Source organism: Oncorhynchus nerka, linkage group LG14 (assembly GCF_034236695.1).
Source record: "Oncorhynchus nerka isolate Pitt River linkage group LG14, Oner_Uvic_2.0, whole genome shotgun sequence".
NCBI classification, from domain to species: Eukaryota; Metazoa; Chordata; class Actinopteri; order Salmoniformes; family Salmonidae; genus Oncorhynchus; species Oncorhynchus nerka.
The window spans coordinates 70724460-70750065 of NC_088409.1; the positions used below are offsets into that span (position 1 = coordinate 70724460).

The 25606-nt window shown below is 42.2% G+C and overlaps 2 protein-coding genes across 6 annotated transcripts; one reads left to right on the top strand and one right to left on the bottom strand.

Annotated features, from left to right (window-relative positions):
* Positions 1-87: 87 nt before the first annotated feature.
* Positions 88-8209, top strand: LOC115141806 (ribosomal RNA-processing protein 8-like). 2 transcript variants are annotated; one of them, XM_029681012.2, is made up of 8 exons: positions 88-243; positions 482-601; positions 763-1054; positions 1128-2046; positions 2209-2338; positions 2455-2561; positions 2704-2800; positions 2906-8209. In XM_029681012.2, the coding sequence occupies exons 2-8, from the start codon at positions 500-502 to the stop codon at positions 3020-3022; spliced, it is 1764 nt and encodes a 587-aa protein (XP_029536872.1). In that variant the 5' UTR covers positions 88-243; positions 482-499; the 3' UTR covers positions 3023-8209. The 2 variants fall into 2 exon arrangements, with proteins under 2 accessions (XP_029536872.1, XP_029536873.1); XM_029681013.2 differs by having other exon boundaries at positions 488-601.
* On the bottom strand, positions 5673-22165 carry LOC115141810 (uncharacterized). Of its 4 annotated transcripts, none has more exons than XM_029681028.2 (15): positions 22048-22165; positions 18870-19199; positions 18103-18411; positions 15329-15622; positions 15041-15197; positions 13192-13361; positions 12550-12837; positions 11874-12043; positions 11609-11768; positions 11136-11417; positions 10455-10617; positions 9536-9696; positions 9263-9338; positions 8005-8038; positions 5673-7822 (listed from the first exon to the last, which is right to left on the bottom strand). In XM_029681028.2, exons 1-15 carry the CDS (start codon positions 22112-22114, stop codon positions 7664-7666), a joined length of 2820 nt encoding a protein of 939 aa, XP_029536888.2. In that variant the 5' UTR covers positions 22115-22165; the 3' UTR covers positions 5673-7663. The 4 variants fall into 4 exon arrangements, with proteins under 4 accessions (XP_029536888.2, XP_029536887.2, XP_029536889.2 ...); XM_029681027.2 differs by having other exon boundaries at positions 5673-7825; XM_029681029.2 differs by lacking the exon at positions 9263-9338 and having other exon boundaries at positions 7784-7825.
* Between the last annotated feature and the right edge of the window lie 3441 nt (positions 22166-25606).

Here is a 25606-nt window from a genome sequence, read left to right on the forward strand (position 1 = left end):
ATTTTTTAAAACGTATTTGTGTGTCCTCCATTGGTAGTCATACAAACCAAATAAGACTCATGTCCCATCATCCTTTGCGGAGAGACTTGCGTCATTCACATGCGCTTGTTTTGGTCCGTCAATGTGCGAACCAAACGTGGCTTAACAGAAATTGGCAATATCCACAGATAAACTTGTAATTCTTCACATTTCATCGATTCAATTAAGTCCGTTAACATATTGTGTTGATAAGTCATCTGACAGGTGAGTGAAGTTGTCGTCGTTGTATTGGAATGAATGTTGCTAGCAGTTTTGACGTATGGCTGCCAAATACCATGTCTGATATAACGCTAGCTTGTTCAATCTAGAAGCAGGTTAGCATTGATTTAATATTTTCTGGAATCTACTGCCAGTACCGAAAAGCATCACACTAATCTAGCGACCATTTATTCTAATACACGTGCGTTCTTTTTTACCTGTTCACGTAATGCATTACCGTTAGTTACAGCGCGGGTCAAGCATGTTCGCTGAGGAGGATGAGTGGAACGATGACCCAGAAGCCAAAGCTCTGACCAAGACGGTCATCAGCAGTTTCAAACTGTCTGACAGCACCAATATCATGGTGAGCAGCCATCTCAATTTTCTTTAAAATTAAATGTACCTATGTAGCTAGCAAGCCAGGCACAACTCACGTTGCCAGTGACCACATATTCAAATAGAGGGTTGAATTTTGGTTTTCCCATGATATTTAATTTGACACCTTCATTCTCCATTCCCGGACAGACAAAATTTGTTGGGAAGAAGAAGAGTTTGTTACGGACCCTCCAAACACTGGGGTCCGTACCAAACTGGAGCAAGAGCAATGGTGCCCCTTGGGAAGCAGGCAGTGACAGCGAAACAGAGGCCATACTGACACCACACACCAAGAGGAAGAAGAAAAGAAGCAACAGAGGACGCAAGAAAGTAGCTGTTTCAGGAGAAGAGACCGATAAGGACAGTGGAGATTTGTGTGCCGAGGAGACTGCAGTGCCTGTAGCTAAGAAGCCAATAAAAGCAAAGAAACCAATAAAAGCAGGTGAGTTTCACAAGCATAACTGTCAATTGATTGTCTTAAGTTGAAGAGGTTTGAGGTTTTCTTTATTTCCTAGGGTTCAAAAAGGTAAAGAATAGAGAGGCCATTATGGGTGGTAGTAAACAAGGAAAAGCAGCAACAGATGCTGAGATTGAGAGATTAAACCGAAAGCAATGGAAAAACAAGACGAAGAACAAGAAGAAATGTAAAAACAAATACAAAATAAAAAATGGAGAGAATACCACCCCCCCCAAAAACACAAAAGCAGAGACCACTGTGCAAAAGGATACAGAAGATGGACCAAAAACAGCTTCTGGTGTGAACAGGGAAACCGTGGTCGTCCAGACACACCGCCATACAAAGGGGAAAAAACAGCAGAAAGAGGGTGAGCGTAAAACACAGAAAAGGAAAAAGGTCCCAGGGGGAAAAGAGACGACTTTCAATGAGACTGCTTCCACTCCAGACACAGAAACAGTTCAAAACAATAAGAACTTGTCAGAGAAAAAGACAAAGGGGAGCATTCAAGAAAAAGCAGTTCCACTAGGTAAAGAGTTAATGACAGAAGAGGAGAAACCTCAGGAGCTGGTTAGGGAGGAGCAGCACGCGGAGCCGCCCGGCAGTAAGAGGAGGAAACAGGACGAGGGCAAAGGGCAAGACCGGCGGAGAGAAAAGCTCAGGAGAATGCTCCATGGCCAGAGCCCGGAAAAGAAAGAGAAACCTGCTGAGCAGGAGGAGGAGACACGCACCACAGAGGAGGTGAAAGAGGATTCTGCAGACCGCTCGACTGCTCTGAGGTCCCGCATGGAGCAGCGTTTGGAGTCAGCGAGGTTCCGCTATATTAACGAGGTTCTGTACACCACATCTAGTGGGGAGGCAAAACGCATGTTCAGACAAGACCCCCAGGCTTTTAGCATCTACCACAGGGGCTTTACGGCACAGGTCCAGCGCTGGCCAGCTAATCCTGTCGACGCCATCATCTCCTACATACGCCGCACGTGAGTTGTGTTATGCTTCTATCTGACCCTAACATACTTGCATTGTTTGCAATAAGTCTGTTTGCATAGTTTTTGTATTTTTATTGTCTTGGTTCTGGGGTGGGGAATCCACATTGAAATACCATGTGGCTTTCTTTGTAAGACCATTTGTGTTGATTTCAGGCCTGCCTCTCTGGTAGTGGCAGATTTTGGCTGTGGTGACTGCAAAATTGCTCTTAGCTTGAAGAACAAAGTGCACAGTTTTGACTTGGCACCTATCTGTGACCGTGTAACTGTCTGCGACATGGCCAATGTGAGTCCAACTTTACATTGATCCCGAATCTGTTTCAGACATGCCTGTTTACTATGCAGTCTGTATTTCATGTAATAATGATGTATGATTTCTATTGTTGTCCCACCTGTCTGCAGGTACCGCTTAAGGATGGTACTGTGGACATAGCTGTATTCTGTCTCTCTCTTATGGGGACTAACCTTGTGGATTTTCTAGTTGAGGCTAACCGTGTGCTGGTGATGGGGTAAGATATATTGTGCAGAAAAACAAAGCTACAGTATGTCAATATGCTGGAGTAGAAGGTGTTCACATTTATTTTCCATATTTATGTCATCATTTATTATTATTATTATTATTATTATTAAACAATTTGTCTTTTTTTGCAGGGGTATCCTGAAAATCGCAGAGGTGGCAAGTAGATTTGAGAATGTGAGGAACTTCATGGGTGCTTTGTCCAGCCTGGGATTCAAGTTGGTCACAAAGGTAAGGCAGTAATGATAGTAAACTGGGATGGCCATGTTTTTGTCTTTAGTTTTAAGAAATGCATCTTTACAATACCCTACCCTATTAATTTTGCTCCCTCCTTAGGACACAGACAATAGCCACTTTTACTCCTTTGAGTTTGAAAAGATTGCAGAAGCTCCAGAGAGGGTAAAGAAGGCAGCAGGACTGGAGCTGAGGCCTTGTTTGTACAAGAAACGATGAGGGCAACAGTGAATGAGAACATGGGAGAAACAGTTCCAAACATATGTTCCAAATGGCACTCTATTCCCTTTATACTGCACTACTTTTGAACAGGGCCCATGGGGCTCTGATCAAAGGTAGTGCACTATATAGGGAATAGGGTGCCATTTGGGATACACCCCCAGGAGAGAAGTCAAGCAGGAAGGGCAGTAACAGAAAATGTATCTTCTACTGGATGTAACTGTAAATATGAAAAATGACTTCCATAGATGAGCTGGTGTTTTTGACCCCCAAACAATGTATCAAGGATTGTTGATATTGTCAACCGTTTGTGGGCTTTCAAATGTTGTTTCAAAGAGAAAACATGTTCAAAAGTTGTTGACAACATTGGTATATTTTTTATTAAATCAAAAATAATTGTATTGCATTAAGTCTTATCATGCACAATAATTTAAGATTTATAAAGAAAGAAGAAACATTCTTATAAGATGTATAGTTTAAAGTCTGTTGTAAAAACCTGTCTATAAGTGCTTCAACATAATCGCAGCATTGCATTCTGCAGTCTAGTTTCAAAGGGTAATCGCAAGCCTCACTCGTCTCAGTGTACATGCAGTCTAGTTTCAAAGGGTATTCGCAGGCCTCACTCGTATCCGTGTACATGGCACAGGATCTAGATTAGCCACTAGAGGAACACGGGTGATAATGTTATTCTCAGCCAGTTCCCAGTATCTACTATACCCATGCTCTCCATCCAGATAGAGAGGGCAGAGGGGGGCTGGGACAGTGTCTGTGTTCCTCACCTGTGCTCTGACCCAGAGGAGGGGGAGCAGGCAGGGCTGGAGAGAGTGTGTCCTGCAGGGCTCCTAGCCGTGTATCCCACAGTGCCCCTCTCAGTTCTGGAACACACCGCTCAGGGGAAAAGAGGCTGGGGATGTTTCAGCACCTAGTGAAACAGCTATTCATAAATGGAATGTGATTTTTAGTAGGTCTAATAAGAACAAGTGGTACTGGTAGCTTTGGGAGGCAGTTTAGAGATGTTGCTGATGTCCCTCTGCTGACATGGGCAGCCTCCCTGATTAACACACAGAAAGGCCCTGGCCTTGGAAAAGGCAGTAGGCATTGGTTGGACCACTGGTGGCCTCATCACATAGGTATGCCTTGAGCACCTCTGCTCTCTAGGCGGAACAGGCTTGAGACTGTCAGGAGAGAGGAGACTGCGGGCTTTTAAAAAAAAATTTTTTTAACCTTTATTTAACTAGGCAAGTCAATATCATAATATCATATTTTCATTGACGGCCTAGTGGGTTAACTGCCTGTTCAGGGGCAGAACGACAGATTTGTACCTTGTCAGCTCGGGGGTTTGAACTCGCAACCTTCCGGTTACTAGTCCAACGCTCTAACCACTAGGCTATCCTGCCGCTTGCTGTTTCGCATGGGCTGGTTGAGCTCAGAGCGCAGGTAGGAAACCACATCAACCAGTCCGTCCCACTCTGCCTGGAGGAAGTAGCATAGGGGTCCCAGGGATGGAGCTCCTACACTCACGACCCTGATGTCATCCTTGCGTCCCAAGCTGTCCTTCAGGGCTAGTAGTCTGTCCCGGGCCTGGGTGGGTCAGCTCGTTGGTGCTCCTGACCCTGCCAAAGAGCTACTTGGAGTCTTAAAGCAGGGTGTTCAAGGTTTGGCTGTGAACCCAGCTCTCCTGCCAAACCAGCACTAAAAACCAACACCAAGGGGTTGTTGGTGTTGGCCAAAGCCTGAACATGTTGCTCCAGACTTTACAGCAGGCCTGATAAGTCTGCAGAGATGGGAAAAGGGCTAACTAGCTTTATTAAATATCTAACTTAGCTACCTAACTTTTCAAACAAAATATTAGTAGGTCTCGTTCCCATAGTTACATGGGACGTTACGTCAATTTTTATGGCCCATGTTGTGGGATCTCTTATGTTCCTTAAGGGGGCGCTAGGAGATGCTAAATAAGTAATTAGAGTGTGAAATATATTTTTAACTTTAATTTACATAATTTAACATGGACTAACCCTATACCAGGATTTAAAATGCATTATTCACAACCAGAGTAGTATAACATATAGTTGACTGCCCCAGCATTGGTAAACAAGACACTAATTTCTTACTATGATTGGTATGAAGAAACTTGCCACATCACACATTTGGATTAAACTCATCACAGCAAGCTGCAGTCTGTATTGAAATGATGCAAATCCTGATCCAACCTGATTTACTTTATTCTCTCAGGTGAGAATAAATATTACTGCTCTTCTGCAAGTGATGACGTGAGCTCTATTAGGAGTGTCTTATTTCCCAGACACCCTCAGGGTTAGTGCAAAGAACTTAAACTGAGTGAGTGAGTGAGTGAGTCTGGACATGTTTAACTATACTTGAGGGGACCAGAAATCCCCACAACAATATTAAACAAACATACATTTGACCAACTGGGGACATTTTGTTAGTCCCCACAAGGTCAAATGCTATTTCTAGGGGTTTTAGGGTTTAGGAGCTCGGCTTAGGTTTTGGGGTTAAGGTTAGGGAAAATAGGATTTTGAATGGGACTGAATTGTGTTGCCCCCACAAGGTTAGTTCTACAAGAGTGTGCGCGCGCGTCAATTAATTTAGTCTTAAACCTGTCAAACAAGGCAGTTTTAACAAAAAGATACACATTTACAGTAACTTTAATGATAATGCTCCGGATTTTACAACATTAGATAACCAAAATGAACAACCTTTCAAAGTTTAATACTTGTGGGGACCAGAAATCAAAAACAGTAAAACAAACAGTTGCTACGCTCAACATCATTTCTTTACAACATATTACGATTATTGAAAAAACCAAAGCATGACATACATAATAATACACTAATAAACAAAACAAAAAATCATGAAAAATTCACAAAATAATGCATTTTAATATCCTGGCATGAATCACGTAAGAGTGATGCACAGAATACTCTAGCTGGGTCAGCAGACCCATCTGAATGTTCTCTGACATATAGTACAAGCCTGTGGTTGCCTACAGTCAAAAGCTTGCTAATGAAAAAAAAAAATGTCTGTGTAATGTATCTATCTACAGTTGAAGTCGGAAGTTTACATACACTTAGGTTGGAGTCATTAAATCTAGTTTTTCAACCACTCCACAAATACCTTGTTAACAAACTATAGTTTTGGCAAGTCGGTTAGGACTTCTACTTTGTGCATGACACAAGTCATTTTTCCAACAATTGTTTACAGATGATTTAACTTATAATTCACTGTATCACAATTCCAGTGGATCAGAAGTTTACATACACTAAGTTGACTGTGCCTTTAAACAGCTTGGAAAATTCCAGAAAATTATGTCATGGCTTTAGAAGCTTCTGATAGGCTAATTGACATCATTTAGTCAATTGGAGGTGTACCTGTGGATGTATTTCAAGGCTTACCTTCAAACTCAGTTCCTCTTTGCTTGACATCATGGGAAAATCAAAAGAAATCAGCCAAGACCTCAGAAAAAAAATTACAGGCCTCCACAAGTCTGGTTCATCCTTGGGAGCAATTTTCAAAAGCCTGAAGGTACCACGTTCATCTGTACAAACAATAGTACGCAAGTATAAACACCATGGGACCACGCAGCCATCATACCGCTCAGGAAGGAAACGCGTTCTGTCTCCTAGAGATTAATGTATTTTAGTGCGAAAAGTGCAAATCAATCTAAGAACAACAGCAAAGGACCTTGTGAAGATGCTGGATGAAACGGGTACAAAAGTATCTATATCCATAGTAAAAGGAGTCCTATATCAACATAACCTGAAAGGCCGCTCAGCAAGGAAGAAGCCACCACTCCAAAACTGCCATAAAAAAGCGTGAGGAAGGATAATTACGTGGATATATTGAAATAACATCTCAAGACATCAGTCAGGTAGCTAAAGCTTGGTCGCAAATGGGTCTTCCAAGTGGACAATAACCCCAAGCATACTTCCAAAGTTATGTCAAAATGACTTAATGACAACAAAGTCAAGGTATTGGAGTGGCCATCACAAATCCCTGACCTCAACCTATAGAAAATGTGTTGGCAGAACTGAAAAAGCATGTGTGATCAAGGAGGCCTTACAAACCTGACTCGGTTACACCAGCTCTGTCAGGAGGAATGGGCCAAAATTCACCCAACTTATTGTGCTTGTGGAAGGCTACCTGAAACATTTGACCCAAGTTAAACAATTTAAAGGCAATGCTACCAAATGATATTGAGTGTATGTAAACTTCTGACCCACTGGGAATGTGATGAAAGTAATAAAAGCTGAAATAAATCATTCTCTCTACTATTATTCTGACATTTCACATTCTTAAAATAAAGTGGTGATCATAACTGACCTAAGACAGGGCATTTGTACTAGGATTAAATGTCAGGAATTGTGAAAAACAGAGTTTAAATGCATTTGGCTAAGGTGTATGTACACGTCCGACTTCAACTGTATGTGATGTTGTAATGTTTTTGCACCATGGAATTTAGGGACCACAATGGAAATAAGTTTCTGACCTTTGCGATATCCTTGTCAAGTTTTTTAAAATGCATTTACTGAGTATGTTTTTTTTTTACCTACCAAACTAAATCAACCAGACTCAAATGATACCCTATTTCCTATACAGTGCACAAGTAGTGCTCCCTGTTATTTACACAGTGGATCTGGCATCAATGACAATAGAGTAGCGGAGCAGCTGGTTGTACTCCTGGCCTCCTCCTCCTGGTACTGTCACTGCTGCCTTCCCCTTCCTCAACTCTGGAGAGCACAGGTCCTGGGTCAGAGAGGTCAGGGGTGCCAGCGACTCGCGCTTCTTACAGGAGTTCAGAGAAGATAGGGGACAAAGCACATCAAATGTTGAATAAAGACCTATGGATAGAAGCTATAGGAATAGATGAATGAAGGCAAGAGGACCATTCTCATGAATTCAAAGCGTGTATAATGTTTTTTTGAGAACTCATCAGTTAGAGAAAAGATCTAAGAATGACTGACCTTAGATGCTGGGCGGTCTCCTCCATTTATTTTGCTGCAAAAAAATGTAAAACAATTCATTGTCATTTGAGTTACAGTGACAGACAGCATTTCAAATATTGTCTCATTTTTCTGTTGTTTTTATACAGTTGGGTTTCATCCTCACTCACTAATAAAGTTGCATGGCCAAATATACCTGCATGGCCAAACTGCACCCCTTGGAGGCGCTGTTGTATGAGTGAAAATACTTCCACTGAGCCACTGAGTGTGTGCATGCATTATGCTATGTGAATATATAAGTAGAATGATGGTGACCCCAGACATCATCATTGATCTCTCTGATGTCAGAAGCAGTAACTCTCATGATCCCCATGACACCAACCAGGCCAATGAAGACCTGCTCTTTTCAAAAAGTTGCTAGTGCTGGTGACCCGTGGGTGATGCAAATCTCGGAATAGCTATTCCCCTGGGGCGTCATATTTTCTCTTGTGTATACTGTCCGACTGACTGACCTTTCCAAATTAGCCTGACGGATCTTCCCACAGGAACCAGGGATAATGGGACAGTGATGCTCATCGCACCAATGGCACCTTGACCGAATGTACTGACCAAAGACACAATGAATAAGCCTGAAGTGCAGTCAGTGTGTCTGTCTATATATTTACCATCCCTTCTCACATGAGTCATGACAAAGAGGAAGTTAGTCTACGTCCCAAATGGCATCCTATTCCCTACACAGTGCACTACTTTTGAACAGAGCCCTGTGGGAGAGTTTTCATGGACCATTAGTGGATTTGTGGATCAGATGCTTTTAAAGACATTTAGGATCTCAAAGTGTATCCAAACATTGTGGTAGTGAGACACCTGTCTTATGATCTGGTCAGATCCAATGACAGCAACAAGAGGCGACTGCTTTATGCATTTCTCTCATTCCAAGCATTGCAACTGGGATTGAATTACAATATGAATTCTTCAGCTGTGACGATTTTGAATAGCTTACCTTACTTCCAGAGTAGTAGCTCTGAGTACAGCTCTATAGTTGCCCTATGATAACATTAGATGGAAAATAAATCTGTCTTTACCACAGAAACAGAGAGAATCAGACTGTGTGAGTTGTCTGGCAGAGCTGTGGTGGCTGACGTACCTGTCTGCTCCAGCCACAGAGCATCCTGTTTTTTGAATAGCTCTGTGCTACTTTTGTCATGCCTAGCTGTAGTAACCATCAGACGCACAGACCTGGTTTCCTGTTTGTCACCTGCCAACCTGCTGGTCGACTCACCAGAAAACACACAAAGTGACAATGAGGAGGATTGAGATGGCCGCAGCCGAGGAGAAGCAGACGATGAAGACCATCACTGCACAAACACACAGAAGAAAGACATCAGGTAACACAAAATGGAAGTAAATGGAATGGAACACCTGTTGTAAATGGAAGTTAATGCCAATTATATGTAATAATATGCCAATCATTTTGGGATGTTCATCAGAAACCATTGACATATCTTACATTTTGTTGTATCACTGATGCAAGATAAGGCGAGTGTACACTCACTGAGCTGTTTATCTTCACTGGTGACCTCCACTTGAATGAGGACTGAGGCCTTATGGTGGTAGAAAGAGGCGTGGCAGGTGTAGAGGCCCGCATCCTGCTCCGTGACCTTTGATTGGAACAACAGAGCTCCGCCATCCATCTGGACCAATGAGCCATCATTTCTTCAACACGCAGCAGGACACAGAAGGTCATTACATAGTACACACGCTTCTTTGATCTGTTTATCAGCTAAGTGGCAAAGAAGACAGTCATGAAGAGAGAATAAGATAAGCAAGTGAGGGGGGAAACTGCTATCGCAACACTTTTTGATACCTTCCAAAATATGTGGAAAACAGACAATAAAGTACTACAAAACCACTGCTATAGTTGACATTGAGTGGCATAAATCTAACGAGACGTTGTATTTTGTATATCTATTTAGGTGTATAAATAAGTAACTGTATCATCCACCTTAGCAGATACGAATGCAGCTTTACACAGAATAGCTTGACAGAATAACTCCTAACACAATTTATGAGCCTGTGTATGGGAGGACAGGAGAGTGTCAGGTTTATGAGTCACTCATTGTCCCTGATATTAGGGTTCTTTAGTACCACCGACCGCATGGCCTGCCAGTCAGGACAACCATCTCCAGGCCCCACAGCACAGAAGTCCTGATAGTATCTTAATAAGGCATAGTGGCAGCTTTATGACACTGCACTTATTTGATTGTCTAGTTAAAAGCTCTCATAAAACAATACATATGAGAACTTCCGTCTTGACGAAAAACAATGATTGTACAAATTACCGGCCCTGTGTAGTGGTAATATTACCCTACTCTGTCTTCCATCCTACTGTAGTGCTCTCACTCAGCCTCCACAGTTCAGAAGCTGGAGGAAAGGAATACTGTAGTTAAAGAGAGTCTAGCAAAGAGTATTACCTGTGACAGGTGAGGTTGTAAGTTGGTACACTGCCATAGACTTTGAGCAGGATCCTCTGGTTTTGGAAATTCTCCTTTAGAGACATTCGGTGTATGACGGACTCATCTCCATAATGTTTGTACAGGGGAGTGGTTTGGTTCAGTAGTCTGACAGATGATATGTCTAAGAAGGGGAAGGGGAAGTGGTCAACAGGGGGCAAAACACAAACCACTCCCTAAATACATTCAATCGATAGACAGGTAGTTGTATTTGACTGTTGACTGGGATGTTGAAGCATGGCATGCCTGGCAGGTACTGTATGTCTATGAATGTCACGACAGAAGTGTCAGTACACTCTTATAAAAGAAGGTACTATCTAAAATCTAAGAGGGTTCTTCGACTGCCCCTATAGGAGAACCATTTGAAGAACCCTTATTGGTTCCAGGTAAAAACCCTTTTGGTTCCAGGTAAAAAAAAAATTGGGTTCCATGAACAAACCTTTCTACAGAGAAACTAAAGAGAGTTCTACCTGGAACCAAAAAAGCTTCTCCTATTGGGACAGCTGAAGAACCGTTCAGGAAGCCTTTTTTCTAACAGTGTACAGAATGTATGTGTTGTATAACACGTCTTTTGTGGTGTTGGGGGCTTTATATAAAAAAAGGGAATCATTTCTGTTTGTATTTATTCTCTATTACACTTACAGTATCTGGGGACATGGACTGTTCTCCTCTCCTTAAGTCCATGGTGATTTTGAAAGAGGCAAGTCAGGTCCTGTCCCTCGTGGAGGGCCAGTGGGAACTCATAGGTGAGGTTGGTTAGCACTCTCACACCTTCATACCCAGAGCGGAAGGAGATGTGGCCTGTGGTGTTGTCAGGTAGAACCCAAGAGAGGTGTGCTCTGATCCCGTCCCCTCTGTACTCACACACAGCCAGCCACAGAGATCTGCTCTGCCTCGCAACAAAAACACGCATCACAGGGGACTCTGAGGGAAGGGAGGGAGGGAGTGACATTGTGTGGTGGTTGGATACAATGGATACGTCCCTAAATGACACCCTATTCCCTTTATAGTGCATTACTTTTGACCAGGGCCAATAGGGGAAATAGCGTGTTATTGGGGATGCACATAATGTATTGTGGAGAAACATGGATACTACAAGTCATAAAGTAATTTACCCAATCCACGCAGCAGTATCCCTCTTCTCTCTGGCCTTTCAAGACCCAGCTGATCCACCACACAGGTGACATTCTGACCAGAGAACGTGGAAGTGGGGAGCCTCAACACACTACAGACCGTCACAGAGCCATTGGCATGGTGCTCAGGCTGCCCCTGATCCTGCAAGCGAAACATATGTTAGAGTGTGCAAATTATATCCAAATGATTGCTGAGTTTTTTTCTTCATTTTTGCTGTATCTATTTTTGATTCCAATCACCCTTTACCTGCTCCTGCCCCTCTTTAAGCTGACTGGTACTATTGTCACTGTCCCTGTCTCCAAGACTCCAGGAGATAGTGGCAGCAGGTCCAACACTGTCCACAGTGCACTGCACTAGTGTGTATGCTACATCTTCCTCCCACTCAGAGCTGGACTGGATGGTGATGTTAGGAGGAGCTGCATGTAGATAGAACAGCGATATAGGATACATGTTCTCAATGTAAATAAAATAACAGAGATACAGGATACATGTTCTCAATGTAAATAAAATAACAGAGATATAGGATACATGTTCTCAATGTAATTAAAATAACAGAGATATAGGATACATGTTCTCAATGTAATTAAAATAACAGAGATATAGGATACATGTTCTCAATGTAAATAAAATAACAGAGATATAGGATACATGTTCTCAATGTAAATAAAATAACAGAGATATAGGATACATGTTCTCAATGTAATTAAAATAACAGAGATATAGGATACATGTTCTCAATGTAATTAAAATAACAGAGATATAGGATACATGTTCTCAATGTAAATAAAATAACAGAGATATAGGATACATGTTCTCAATGTAAATAAAATAACAGAGATATAGGATACATGTTCTCAATGTAAAAAATGTATTTTAACACTAGAGCTTTAATTGATGGTGTTCGATGATTTGTTGAACATACCACACACAGGGAGTGTTATCTGTCTTCTCTCTGGCAACACAAACACAGAATGATCTATCACACACTCCATATTGAGCTCCTGGGCTGAGCAGGCAGGCAGGACTAACACACTGCTGACAGAGTGGGTTCCATTATGGGATGTGAGACTGGACCAGGAGGGCCCAGACACACCCTCAGGTAGAACCCAGGACACATTGGCAACAGGGACGGAGTCTGCAGCCAGGCACTCAATGAACCTGTTACCCAGTCTGTCCTGGACATCAATCCTTATGCTGGGAGGAACAGTCACTAGCACACAGAGAAGAGAAAGGGCTGTAAACATGCTAATCACTTAACTTTACAGTGTGCAGGAAAATAAACATTCTGATTTTTACTAACAATATTTCTTACATTTAAAAAATACAATTTATGATAGACGTCACTTGTATTAACATAATGCTGTCTCGCTACAAATTACAGACTGCCAGATATGGCATTGTCAAATGATGAAGATGATATGTTGGCTGCATCCCAAATTATATGATATGTAGTCTACATCCCAAACATTTTACCAGGGCCCATTCTCACTATAGTGCACTATATCAGGAATAGGGTACTATTTGGGACACAACCTATGATATGTAGACAAGACTCTGCTCGTACCAGACTGCTTGACTTGTGGGTTAACGGTAATGTCCAGCAGTACAGATGCCCTGTGGCTGTAGTAGGAGGCCTCACACTCATACAGCCCTGCATGGTAGAGCTCCACAGGACCCTGCAGGGTTAGAGCACTGCCAATCACCTCCACACCCTCAGGGAGAGACTGCTCTTCTCTTGGAGACAACACAAGACCAGACACTGTTACAGGTAGACACTCAATTCAAAGGGCTTTATTGGCATGGGAAACATATGTATACAATGCCAAAGAAAGTGAAATAGATAATAAACAAAAGTGAAATATACAATAACAAATTAACAGTAAATGCTACACTCACAAAAGTTCCAAAAGGGAAAATAAATACACATAAATATAGGTTGTATTTACAATTGTGTTTGTCCTGCACTGGTTGCACTTTTCAGGTCACAAATATTGCTGCTGTGATGGCACACTGTGGTATTTCACACAATAGATTTGGAAGTTTATCAAAATTGGATTTGTTTTCTAATTCTTTCTGGGTCTGAGAGAAATATGTGTCTCTAATATGGTCATACATTTGGCAGTAGGTTAGGAACTGCAGCTCAGTTTCCACCTCATTTTGTGGGCAGTGTCCACAGTTTGCACTCTCCAGAGGCAGGTAGCCGTGGTTAGAGCGTTGGGCCAGTACCCGAAAGGTTGCTGGATCGAATCCCTAAGCTGCCAAGGTAAAAAAAAAAGTTAACCCACTGTTTCCCGATAGGCCGTAATTGTAAATAAGAATTTGTTATTAACTGACTTGCCTAGTTAAATTAAAAAAGAGCAGCACCTCTAAGAGCTTTTGTTCTCGCATAGTTTGAATAGCAATCACCAAGTTGGTGACATTATCCCTGGATCTAACTATGCGAGAACAAAAGCTCTTAGAGGTGCTGCTCTTTTTTAATTTAACTAGGCAAGTCAGTTAATAACAAATTCTTATTTACAATTACGGCCTATCGGGAAACAGTGGGTTAACTTTTTTTTTACCTTGGCAGCTTTGACAAAAAATGGTCTGGCTGCAGCAGATATCTTCTCACGCCACAGACGCTGTGAGATGCTGTGAGACATATACTATTGTTGCTATACTGCGACATGTTATGTTCTGTTCAGACAGGATGGTGCGTTACCGCTACCAACAGCACAGGTGGTGAAATTACATTTAGAATTATAAGATGGGTACTAGCTAGTGTGTACTAGCTAGCTAGCTAGTGTGTACTAGAGCAAACATGTACTATCTAGCTAGATAGTGTTGTACTAGCTGGCTAGTGTGTGCCAGCTAACTAGTGTGTGCTAGCTAGCTACACAAGCAACAGTGGTTAATTAACATAATGCCCAGACGGATCGGAGCTAGTGCGCCGACTGGTATGTTCGTAGCACATTACCAACAAATGTCTAAATTACAGGTTGCATGTGCGCATAAAATGCAAAAATACCATATGAGACGCATGTGCTTTGAGGTTTGTCGCCCATTCGGTGTCAGCACGCAAAATCTGCAGCTGGATGCTTCTAAAACAAATGCAGGATGTGTGTCTAGTGCCTGTCTATTGCCTGTGGTTTTCAACCAAACCTCTCACCACAGCTGCCTAACACGATATGTATGTGATGTTAACACCTGTGTTAATGATGCAAATAATAGTATAGCAACAATAGCAGAAATTAATGAAATTGCTATAAGGCAAAATGGGACAGCAAACTTTGTTTTTTGTAACTGTTAGCTGATTGATAAGATTATCACAACATGTTAATGTTGTCCTTTATCTGAGATTAACTGAAGTTAACAATCAAGAGAAATCAACAGACATCTTGTCTGTATTATGATAGTAATACAGGTATCCTTACTTGGTGCATACGATACTGTAACGTGGTACATCCCCAACGACCTTTAGCCCGATGGTGGTTTTGCTCTGTCCTTCCTCCAGAACCACTGACTCTACAGCCTGGCTTTTGTTGCTGCGGTCTGCCAACCCTGGGTTCAGCAGCCGAACAGCAGACAGATCTACACAATAGGAAGTGAAAACAGAATATCCAACACAGAGTCTTTTATTAAGTAGAGTAAATGAAAAGCAGTCTCCTAAGACCATACTTTTTGCTCCAAATCCTCAGTTATGACTCGTGATCAGTACTCACAGAATGCCGGCAAAGTGGTGCTCCGTAGCTCTCTGTGTGGGAACTTAGGGTGGTCAAACAGACAGGTGATGTTTTCCCCTTCATGAAGCTCAGCTGGGAAGCGGTATGACCTAACCAATGTGTCTGCTGCATCCATGACAACCTCCTTCTGTAGCATGGAACTGGCCTCCCGATTGAGCAGCACCAGGGTGATGTCAGCTCGGGGTCGCCCTCCAGCTGCACCACAGGTGACCACCCAGAACTCCTCCCCATCCTCTAGAACCAGGTATGTCTCAATGGTCACATTGGGAGCCACTGCAGGCAGAGAGAAATAATAATTGTACATGAGCAGGTGGGAATGGTCCATCAGTATAACAACAATGAGTCCTAAATCTAGTGTCTGGGCCTCTAGGGCTGTGGTTTAGATTTTTGAGAAGGCTGAAGTGAAAGGATAGACGTATGAAAGATTAGCACAGGGCATAACAGGGCTGCCGGTTGGGTTTAGGAGGAGAGTGCTGACACTTCTCACCTGTTCCATCTGTTCAGCAGGCTACAGCTGAGAGCAGATCTGCTGGCGGGGCTGGAACTACAGGACTATGCCTACATCCCAAATGGCACCATCTTTCCAATATGACTCTGGTTAAAAGTGGTGCACTATATAGGGAATAGGGTGCCATTTGGGAAGCACACTATTTTACACATCTCAATACAGACTTACTGCTGATATAGAAAGGCATCACTCTATTGTCGATTATCAAAGACTTTGATACTACCACATATGGATAAGGGAGGTGTCATGACATTGGCCTCTTTGGGTATAGCAAGCCCCATCCCCCTCTCCCTGCCTCCCCCTTTCCTCCTTCAACTAGGTTGCTGTGGTCAGAGAGACGTCATAAATTCCTGAGGATCTCCTCATGGACACACAGTATAGAGAGAGTAAATTTTCATAGAGGACAAAGGAAATCCTTCCACCTCACAGAACTTGAGGTATGAACAGATTTCATGTTCCGGAGAAAGTATAAAAGATCAGTGAAGAATCCAGCTATGAACTTGTCCGTTTGTCACAACTTGGGGATGCTCATGGGAGACGGTGTGACTACATTACCATAAAGCTGTTTATATAATATAAACCTCATATACGAGGTTTATATCTAATTGTTGTATAAGATGAATGAGTGAGTATGATACTGTTTGTAAAAGTGTGTAATATGATTTTGGACTGTTTAATGAAGGAAAACTAAAAAAGGGGATTGGAGTTTAAATCAGAGGACCGCCCCTGAGCCCAGTTAGGGTCAGGCGTCCTAGGACAGCCCTTTTCTGCCTTCCGAATAAAACCCCGACTCGGGTTTTCAATCAGCAGACCGAGCTTACCTCAATTACGAGATGGCTAAAGGTTGCAGACCATGTTTTTCTCCATTAGGGGAGACACAGGTTGTAGACCATTGCTGAATCTTTTAACCATACCACGTGGTTAAACCCTTAGACTATCGATACCGACAGAATAAGAACAAGTCTTTGATATGAATTACTAGTCTGCAGCTAGGAATTCGGTATCATTGAACGCAAAGAACGACAACCGCTGAAACATCTATTCTATAACAAAACGAATGAATGTCACTCTGAACTATCCACTATAACCACGAGAGAGAGAGAGAGAGACGGACAATTCTACAAAATAAACAAACTTTTCACCAGCGATCAAGATGACACACTGAGCGTAAATATATATATTGATTGCAATTGTTCCCGAATGAGTGAGCGTTCATGTGCAAAGGATTAGCATTTCAATTGTTATAATTATCACTCTGTAGTGACTTCTTAGTCGACCCCCACTTCCCCTTTTGTCTAACAAGCCGCCATGCCGGTTTAGCCCACTAGGGCACATTCTCCAATCATTTCATGTAACCACATGTACCTTGTTTGTTTGTTTGTTTATACATTTCTGTGAATTACTTAGTTAGTAATAAATAAACGATTTAAGACAATTGATGTATGGATGACTCATATTGAAGACAGGGTTTGTGCAGATAACCAACAATTTACGACGTTTGGAATGAGACTAACGTGAAGTAAAGTAAATAATTCATTAATTTGAAGACTAATTGATCAGATAAAATATCTGAAAAGTTATTTTAGGAAATTATAACTTTGTAATCTGAATATTATTCCTTGGTGCCCCGACTGTCTAGTAATTACGGTTACATGATTAATCAGTCTAATCGCGTAATAACTAATTACAGAGAATCTTTGATAAAAACTATCAGTCTTCAGTTAATGATAACAAAGACACGACATAGAATATTTCTGACAGGCTGTATATAAAACATGTCTCTAATGTGGTAGGGAGGGATATCGACATGACAGAATATGATGATGGTGTATGTTCTGTCTCTGTCGTGCCACAGCTGATTGCGACGACTGTACAGGAAACACACAATACCTGGTACATGGCGAGAGTAGGGGTTGGGGAGTGGGGAGGTGACCACGTGGAACAAAGGAAAGTAAACATCTGTGCCAGTGAGCTCGGGGTGGTGCCAGCCCCAGTATAATCCAATATCTACAGATCATTCTCAGACATTGATTCTTAGCACCACAGGTCATGTCAGAGTTAACCTCTTCCCAAACTAAATCCTTGCCCACGAAAGTAAGAAATGCCAAGTACTGTACACACAAACATAAACATCAAGGATGCGTCTCAAATCTTGTCAGTCTTCCTGGTCAAAAGCAGTGCACTATAAAGGGAATAGGGTGCCATTTAGGATGCAGTCCTTGTGTACATGAGCTGGCAGGCTTACTGAAGGTCTCCACCCCCACTGTGACATGTGTGGTGGGGTCAGGCAGGGTTGGGTGCTGGACCACACAGGTCACCCTGTCCTGGTCCTGTAGGTGGGTGGGGAAGCGGAGAATGCTGGTCACAGTGGCAGTGCCATTGGTATAACTGGTGTTCCTCATCCCCACAGAGGAGTTGTCAGTAGGAGGACAGCCGTTGATCTCCCAGCGAATCAGAGCCACAGGTTTACCATTGGTAGCTGAGCATGTGACTGACTGGTAGTGGGTAGCGTTGTCTGTGTCCTCTGTCACCTCTGTGTGGATATCAGGCCGAGCTTCAAAACAAAAACATTCAAACACATGACGGGGATGATGCTGGTACCAGAAACAGTTATGCAATGGATGTTTGTATGATTCTGTCTTTGCTATGACCTGAAGGTACAGTAAGGTAAGGATACAACAGGCAATGATAATGTCACATATTCTATCCACCCCCCCCAATTTCATCATGAGGCCATGTTTACTTCTGTTGTTTTTCTCTACCATCTAGATGTTAAGTACTTTTGCATCACCCATTAGAGGCCCCCTTCGAATACTCTTAAAATGCATCCTTCCTTACTCACTTTCTTGAAGTAATCAATGATCTGATCTGACATAACCTAACTGGTCAAAGCAATGCAGTGGAAAGTTTGGTTACACCAATCTTGTCATCTCAGATTAGTGATTACTTATAGGAGGGGAAAAAGGAAGGATGCAGTATTCTAAATGGGCCATATTCATCAATCAAGCTTACCCAGGACAGTGAGAAACATGCTGTTAGTGATCTCCTCTTCATCAGTGGCAAACACGCATGTGTACTCCCCCTGAGCCTCCAGAGTAGACACCCTCATCTTCACAGTCAGATTGGTGGGAGAGGCTGGGGTGGAGAAGTCTGGGTCTTTGCTGAAAGCCTTGTTGTTCTTGTAGCCTGTTAATTTCTTCATCGATCGCTTCATTCTAGAGTCTGGGCGTTTCCATGAGGCGTCTGTGATGTCATTCTGTCCCAGGTACTGACAGCGGAGGAAGATGTCCTCTCCAAGGATCCCAGTGACGTTACGATCAATCTCCATGTCCTCCTCCATATCTGTGAGAGAAAAAAACATTGTGATATGCATAAATGATTAGTAATTCTGTCATGATGTGTCCCAAAGGGGCACCATATTCCCTAGTACACTACTTTTGACCATAGCTCTATGGGCCCTGGTCAAAAGTAGTGCGCCATTTGGGACGCAACCTTAGTCACTCACAATCACTCATATCTCAGTGGGATGCACTTTGATTAATTGATGAGATTTTCCGTATACGTTGCTAAAAACAACCAACAGCAAATGTGATTTCTGTTGAGAAGGAGGGGCAGTGAGATGGTGGATGTCTGTTGGTGTGATTTCTATTAAAAGGGTTCCCTGTCTGTGTGTGTCCATCCCATTGTCTCTTGGTGAGACTGGATGAAGCAGCTGCTTGTGTCCCAAATGGCACACTATTCCCTATGGGCCCTGGTCAAAAGTACTGCACTATAGTGAATAGGGTGCCATTTGTATATGGGGCAGAGAACATAATGACTGTCAATGGAAACAATCACTTTGTGGAATGCAGAAGATAGAGATGCTGCAGTGCTAAAATTTAATATGTACTAAGTGATGAGACTTATCTCTCTAGACTAACATGGGTTATGTGTTGATCCAAGGCTAAAGACGAGGACTGAACTGTGCACATTGATTGTGACACTTAAATGCAGCCGGGACTGATCCCACCGGTGGAGATTTAATGGAAGACTCCATTTTGTTAAAGAACGGAGCTACAGTCTGTCTCTAAGACATTGGCCATGATTAGGGGATGTTTCAGTGAATGGGACATAAAATAAAGCAGCCTGACAGTTTTGAGTGTTGGGAGGATGATAGTACGCATATTCCAATGCATACCAACTCACTCTCCTCTCTCTCGTCTCTCTATTATGGAACACTTAAGGACACAGTTGATATGTTAGCCAGTGAAAATGGGAGTCAAATTGAACCTTAAGTGCTGAATGATGACAGCTGAGTACATTGGGTCATGGGGAACACTCAATGGATACCCAGTCTAACACTTCACATCACCTATCCTATAAAATACTGCTGTTGGGACACTTTGATGAGGACCACACTTATGTCTCCAACTAGAAATACTCTGACCAAATCAATTCTGAGAACAGCAAGAAGTGGTGGGTTGTATATCACAACATATGGATACAATCAGAACGTTGAGTATATCCCCACATGCTCACTTATTCTTTGGTCACACAAATATATCTTGTCTTGTGGGTTTATGGTTCATAAAAATGGAAAAGGTATTCAAAAATATACATAACTGAGGCACGCTAAAAGGATACACTACCAATAAACACATAGTAACAGCCTGAAATACACAATAATGTCCACTAGCACTTTTTCTGTGGCCCTAAGACACTGACAACTATCTCTGTTTAAGGTTAGGGTGCTTTATGTACAATGAACAAAAATATAAACACAATATGCAACAATTTCAAAGATTTGACTGAGTTACAGTTCATATAAGGGAATCAGTCAAATGAGATACATGAAATAGACCCTAATCTATGGATTTCACATGACTGGGCCGGGGCGCAGCCATGGTTGGGCCTTGGAGGGCATAGGTCCATCCACTGTGGGCCAATCAGAATGAGTTTTTCCACACATAAAGGCTTTATTACAGACAGAAATTCTCCTCAGCACCATCCCACCACAGACAATCCCTTGTGGCTTATGGTAGAGAAATTAACATTAAATTCTCTGGCAACAGTTCTGGTGGACATTCCTACAGTCAGCATGCCAATTGCATTCTCCCTCAAAAACATGAGACATCTGTGGCATTGTGTTGTGTGGCAAAATGGCACATTTTAGAGTGGCCTTTTATTGTGCCCAGCAAAAGCTGCACCTGTGTAATGACAATGCTGTTTAATCAGCATCTTGACATGCCACACCTGTCAGGTGGATGGATTATCTTGGCAAAGGAGAAATGCTCACGAACAGGGATGTAAACAAATGTAGGCTACCCAAGTACCATATAAGGCCAGTATATCGTAGTATAGTCACATGACGCTGCTGTGGTTTCATCTTGGCTTCTACCCAACAGCAGGCATTCACGTACATGGATGCTTGCAGATGATTCCATTTTCAGATGGTAGCAAGACAACTGAAAATGTAAACTTATATTGACAAAGAACTGCTTTTGATCAAACAAATAGATCAGTGCGGTGATGTAACTAATGAATTGTATGATGATGTGTTAGTGGAGAGTTCCGGGGATGGAAAGTCATACTGTCAGTGCAGTGGTTCTAACCTACAGACCTATTTATTCCTCAGAGGCACTCATTCATCTGCCGATTGAAAATACACTCTGAAGAGGTTCCTCAGTTAAGTTCAAACACATCAAACTGTGAGGTTTTTCTGACTAACATAAAATAGAGTTGAATAATAACACAGGGATTTCCCCTAAACTCAGTGGTACACTTAGTAGAGCCATTGCAATACTAGTAATGGTATCACTGAAGGTCATGAATGGAATTGAAAAGGTCATAAAGCAACCAAAATGGTTTTAATAGCTGATACCATTGGACAATAATTGCAGACTAACAGCCAATATTGTAATATAAACATATGTCAGCAATAAACCGTTGTTTAAAATAAAATGAATCGACTCCATCCTTTTTCGTGTGTTGATAATGCTACAGTTAAAATACATTCAGAATATTTCAAATTGATTCTGCTCTTGGGTTTATTGCTTGTAAGCCTTTATATTTAGACTAATCAAGCAGGAAAACGATTGCACCTCTGTTCGGTGTAAATTGCCACAGGTTAAACAAGTCTTTAAGGTCTAGTAAACTCAACCCATAAACAGAACTGTACACTCACAGATGGATTATAACTCCTCAGACTTACCCAGCATGTCCAAGCAGTGAGACACATTTAGGACAAAGCCCAAAATCAACAGCCCTGAGCATCCCATGGTGGTATCACTGAGAGTGATGATTCAATTTGACTACAGCAAGTCCTCCTATGAGGGTATTCAAATGTGTGTGTGTGTGTGTGTGTGTGTGTGTGTGTGTGTGTGTGTGTGTGTGTGTGTGTGTGTGTTCAAGAGAAGCTGTCAGAGTCAGCTGTAGAGGGTGTGTGCTCCAGACTTCTGAGCAGGGCTGTTTTTACAAACACACACAGTGTAGGGCCATGTTGTTTAGAACCACTTTACCCGAAATGTTACTATGTGCACAAATCTGTTTGAACAGAATTGCTTCTTCTATGGATTAGTTGTTATTTCACATCTCACTTAGTAGAAAACCAGCGTTTTCACTTCCTAGTAGTAGCAGCTGAAAGTCATACTGCAGGATATGTCTGTTCAGCTCCTCAGTCACCTCATACTGTATAACAAAGTGTCCCTGTTTCCCGCGATGATGCCATGCATCCTCCAGCCCAGCTCATCCCTTCAGGAGTCCTACGAGACAGAGAGAGACACAGCCTGTCTAAATTGAAGCCAACTCACTGTTTCTCGCCTGCTGCTCTGGAAATCCCTCACCAAGGCATTGTTTTACAATACAATATTTCCCTCTAATTCACTTCATGGCTGTGTTTTCCTTTTAGTCAGACTTGGCAATTTACTAAATATAATTTGTCATTAGAAATGTCCTGCCGGGAAAATCACAATGGGAAACAAATGTGTAGGAATACTATGCACATAAAGAATACTCTTCACTTCTCCAGCTGGCTACATCTGTGCTGCTGTACCTCCAGAACAACTGTCTTCCAGAGTATGTGAATCATGGAGCAGAATGTGCATGAAGTAAGACCCTCTTTATTTATTGAACCTTTATTTAACTAGGCAAGTCAGTTAAGAACAAATTCTTATTTACAATGACGACCTGCCCCGGCCAACCCCGGACAACACTGGGCCATTGTGCGCCACCTTATGGGACTCCCAATCATGGCTGGATGTGATTCATCCTGGATTCAAACCAGGGACTGTAGTGACGCCTCTTGCACTGAGATGCAGTGCCTTAGACCGCTGCACCACTCGGGAGCCCCTTTACACAATAGGCCAACTGGGAATCCTCCTCAAATTCAACAGCCTTTTTCCTCAGTGTCTCCTTTAGCTAACTTTAATGTTACACCAGTTTTCCAGGATCATTCTGTGGTCTGATGAGACCAGAAAAGCAAAATATACAAAGGCTTGACTCCCCTGAATTTGTCGGCCACTATGTAATGTAAGCTAGTACAGTATCTTAGAGGCTGCTACAGATGGATGAGTATTGCAGGGTTTGTTTATTTCACTAACATTCCATCAAATCTTTAGTAGTATGGTTCTTTTTTGCATTGTGGACAACACGATCACCCTCTTAGTAAATGTGTTTCCTGTCAAAGCTGATAACCTTGTACTCACCTTTGGTACTAGTGTTACAGTACATCATAGTGATCTATTGGCAATGACACTAAGTGAAATGACTTGACTAAAAAAGCTGTTGAGTCATCAGAAAGTTTGTGGTTTGTTTGTAACATTTTGACTCATTCAGAGAGATAGAAAACCGTTTCACACACACAGCTGGTACTGACAGTGAGGTTGTAGCTGAAGCATCCTGTGTCAATGGACTACAACTGAATCTGGAAGCCATTAGAAAATACATTTGACTTTTCATTATGTCAGATAAGTATTCTCTCTCTCTACTCTCACTCTCTCGCTCTCTTTCTCTCTTTCTCTCTACTCTCACTCTCTCGCTCTCTTTCTCTCTCGCTCTCTCTCTCTCTCTCTCTCTCACACACACACGAACGCACACATGCACACACACACACACACACACACACACACACACACACACACACACACACACACACACACACACATACCCACACACACACCACAGACTGGCAGTTTCTGCAGTAAACAGGAAGACCTGAAGTCAAGTAATAACCTCCCTGCGTTTCCTGTTGTGTCTTCATTAAGGTCTATTCATCAGGCTGAAAGTGACTAGGAACAGCAGCAGGACATTTTGAAAATATACTTTAATCCATATTCTGATATGTTTCTACACTACAGTAAATCAGTTTAATCAATACTATGAGTTGTATACAATCACTCTATATCTGATGATTCTGTCATTTACTGTCATTGCTGCAGGCATGATTTACAGGCATAAAACACTGATGATTTTATCATATTTGACATCATGTGATACTGATTTCAAAAATATAATTGAATTACATGGGCCATTAGCTATTAATAAGAAATATTTAACATGGAGTTAGCTTGTCTCTCTCATCCCTGACATAATGTGAATAATCACATGAGCATAAAGTCTTCCAACTGTTTTTCCACCCAATGAAATGACCTTCAATGGTTTTCCTGAAATCTGGAGAGAGGGGGAGTTTAGCAGTGGGAATAGTCAGGAATTTTAACTTCTTCTCATTGCCATTTACAACCTACTGTCTGCGGACTGTCTGAAACCTTCTGTAAATCACTAGGGATAAAACATGTATTATTTGTGGTATTTATGAACTTCACAGATGTACTGTTGGCATCCATCTATCTCATAAGTGTAGTTACACCCTTCTCTCTCTGACACACGCAAGTGTGCACACACACACACACACACACATTGTGTCTTTGGAAAAGAGAGTGGAAAAGGTGGCAGATGATCAGGCCCGTAATGATGTTCATGGGACAGATCATTGAGATGGGTCACTTAAGGGCTGTGACGAGCCACTTAACCCGATGGAAAGGAGAATATCATCATTCTTTCCAGAAGTTGAAAAAAATCATAGAAAATGTCTCTCCATTCTTCTGCACTCCCCTGTTCCCCATATGAACCCTATCTCCCAACCCCCATTCCCTTCCTAGGCATGGCACTGTTATAGATTCCACATTGACTCCAGACTTGATTTATATACTATTACTCGGGAAGCAATCTGAGGTATGTGGAAGAATGAAGACATATGAGATTTCTGTGCTGCAGGCCAAACTGAGAGGGGAAACACGTCTGCGTCCCAAATGCCACATTATTCCCTTTATAGTGCACTACTTTTGACCTGGGCACATAGGGCAGGTTCTGAGATGTCATTCTCCACAGCATGGACAGCTCACAAAATGACCACACTAAGACAATTAAGACTAAAGACCAACTTTCTTTTGAGGAATGTGTACCTGGCAAAATGCATTGGTTAGTTGTCAGGGCTTCTCTTCTCCTCAGGCTCAGGTAAAGTGTCCTGGTTTTCAGGCCACCTGTTCAGAACCCATGCCTACGAAACAAAAGATGGGGGAGGGAAGTGATTGTGGTGTTATAAATTCTTTTCTGGTATTATTTCCTTTCTGTTTTATGCAAGAGAGGTACAGCAACATTTCACTCTTTACTCAGCAAGGCATGGCCTGTTCATGCATTGTACTGAACTCTCCTCCCCTGAACATGACGTTATACTCATGCTTAGAGCATGCTGAAAGGCTGAGTGCTTGATGGCT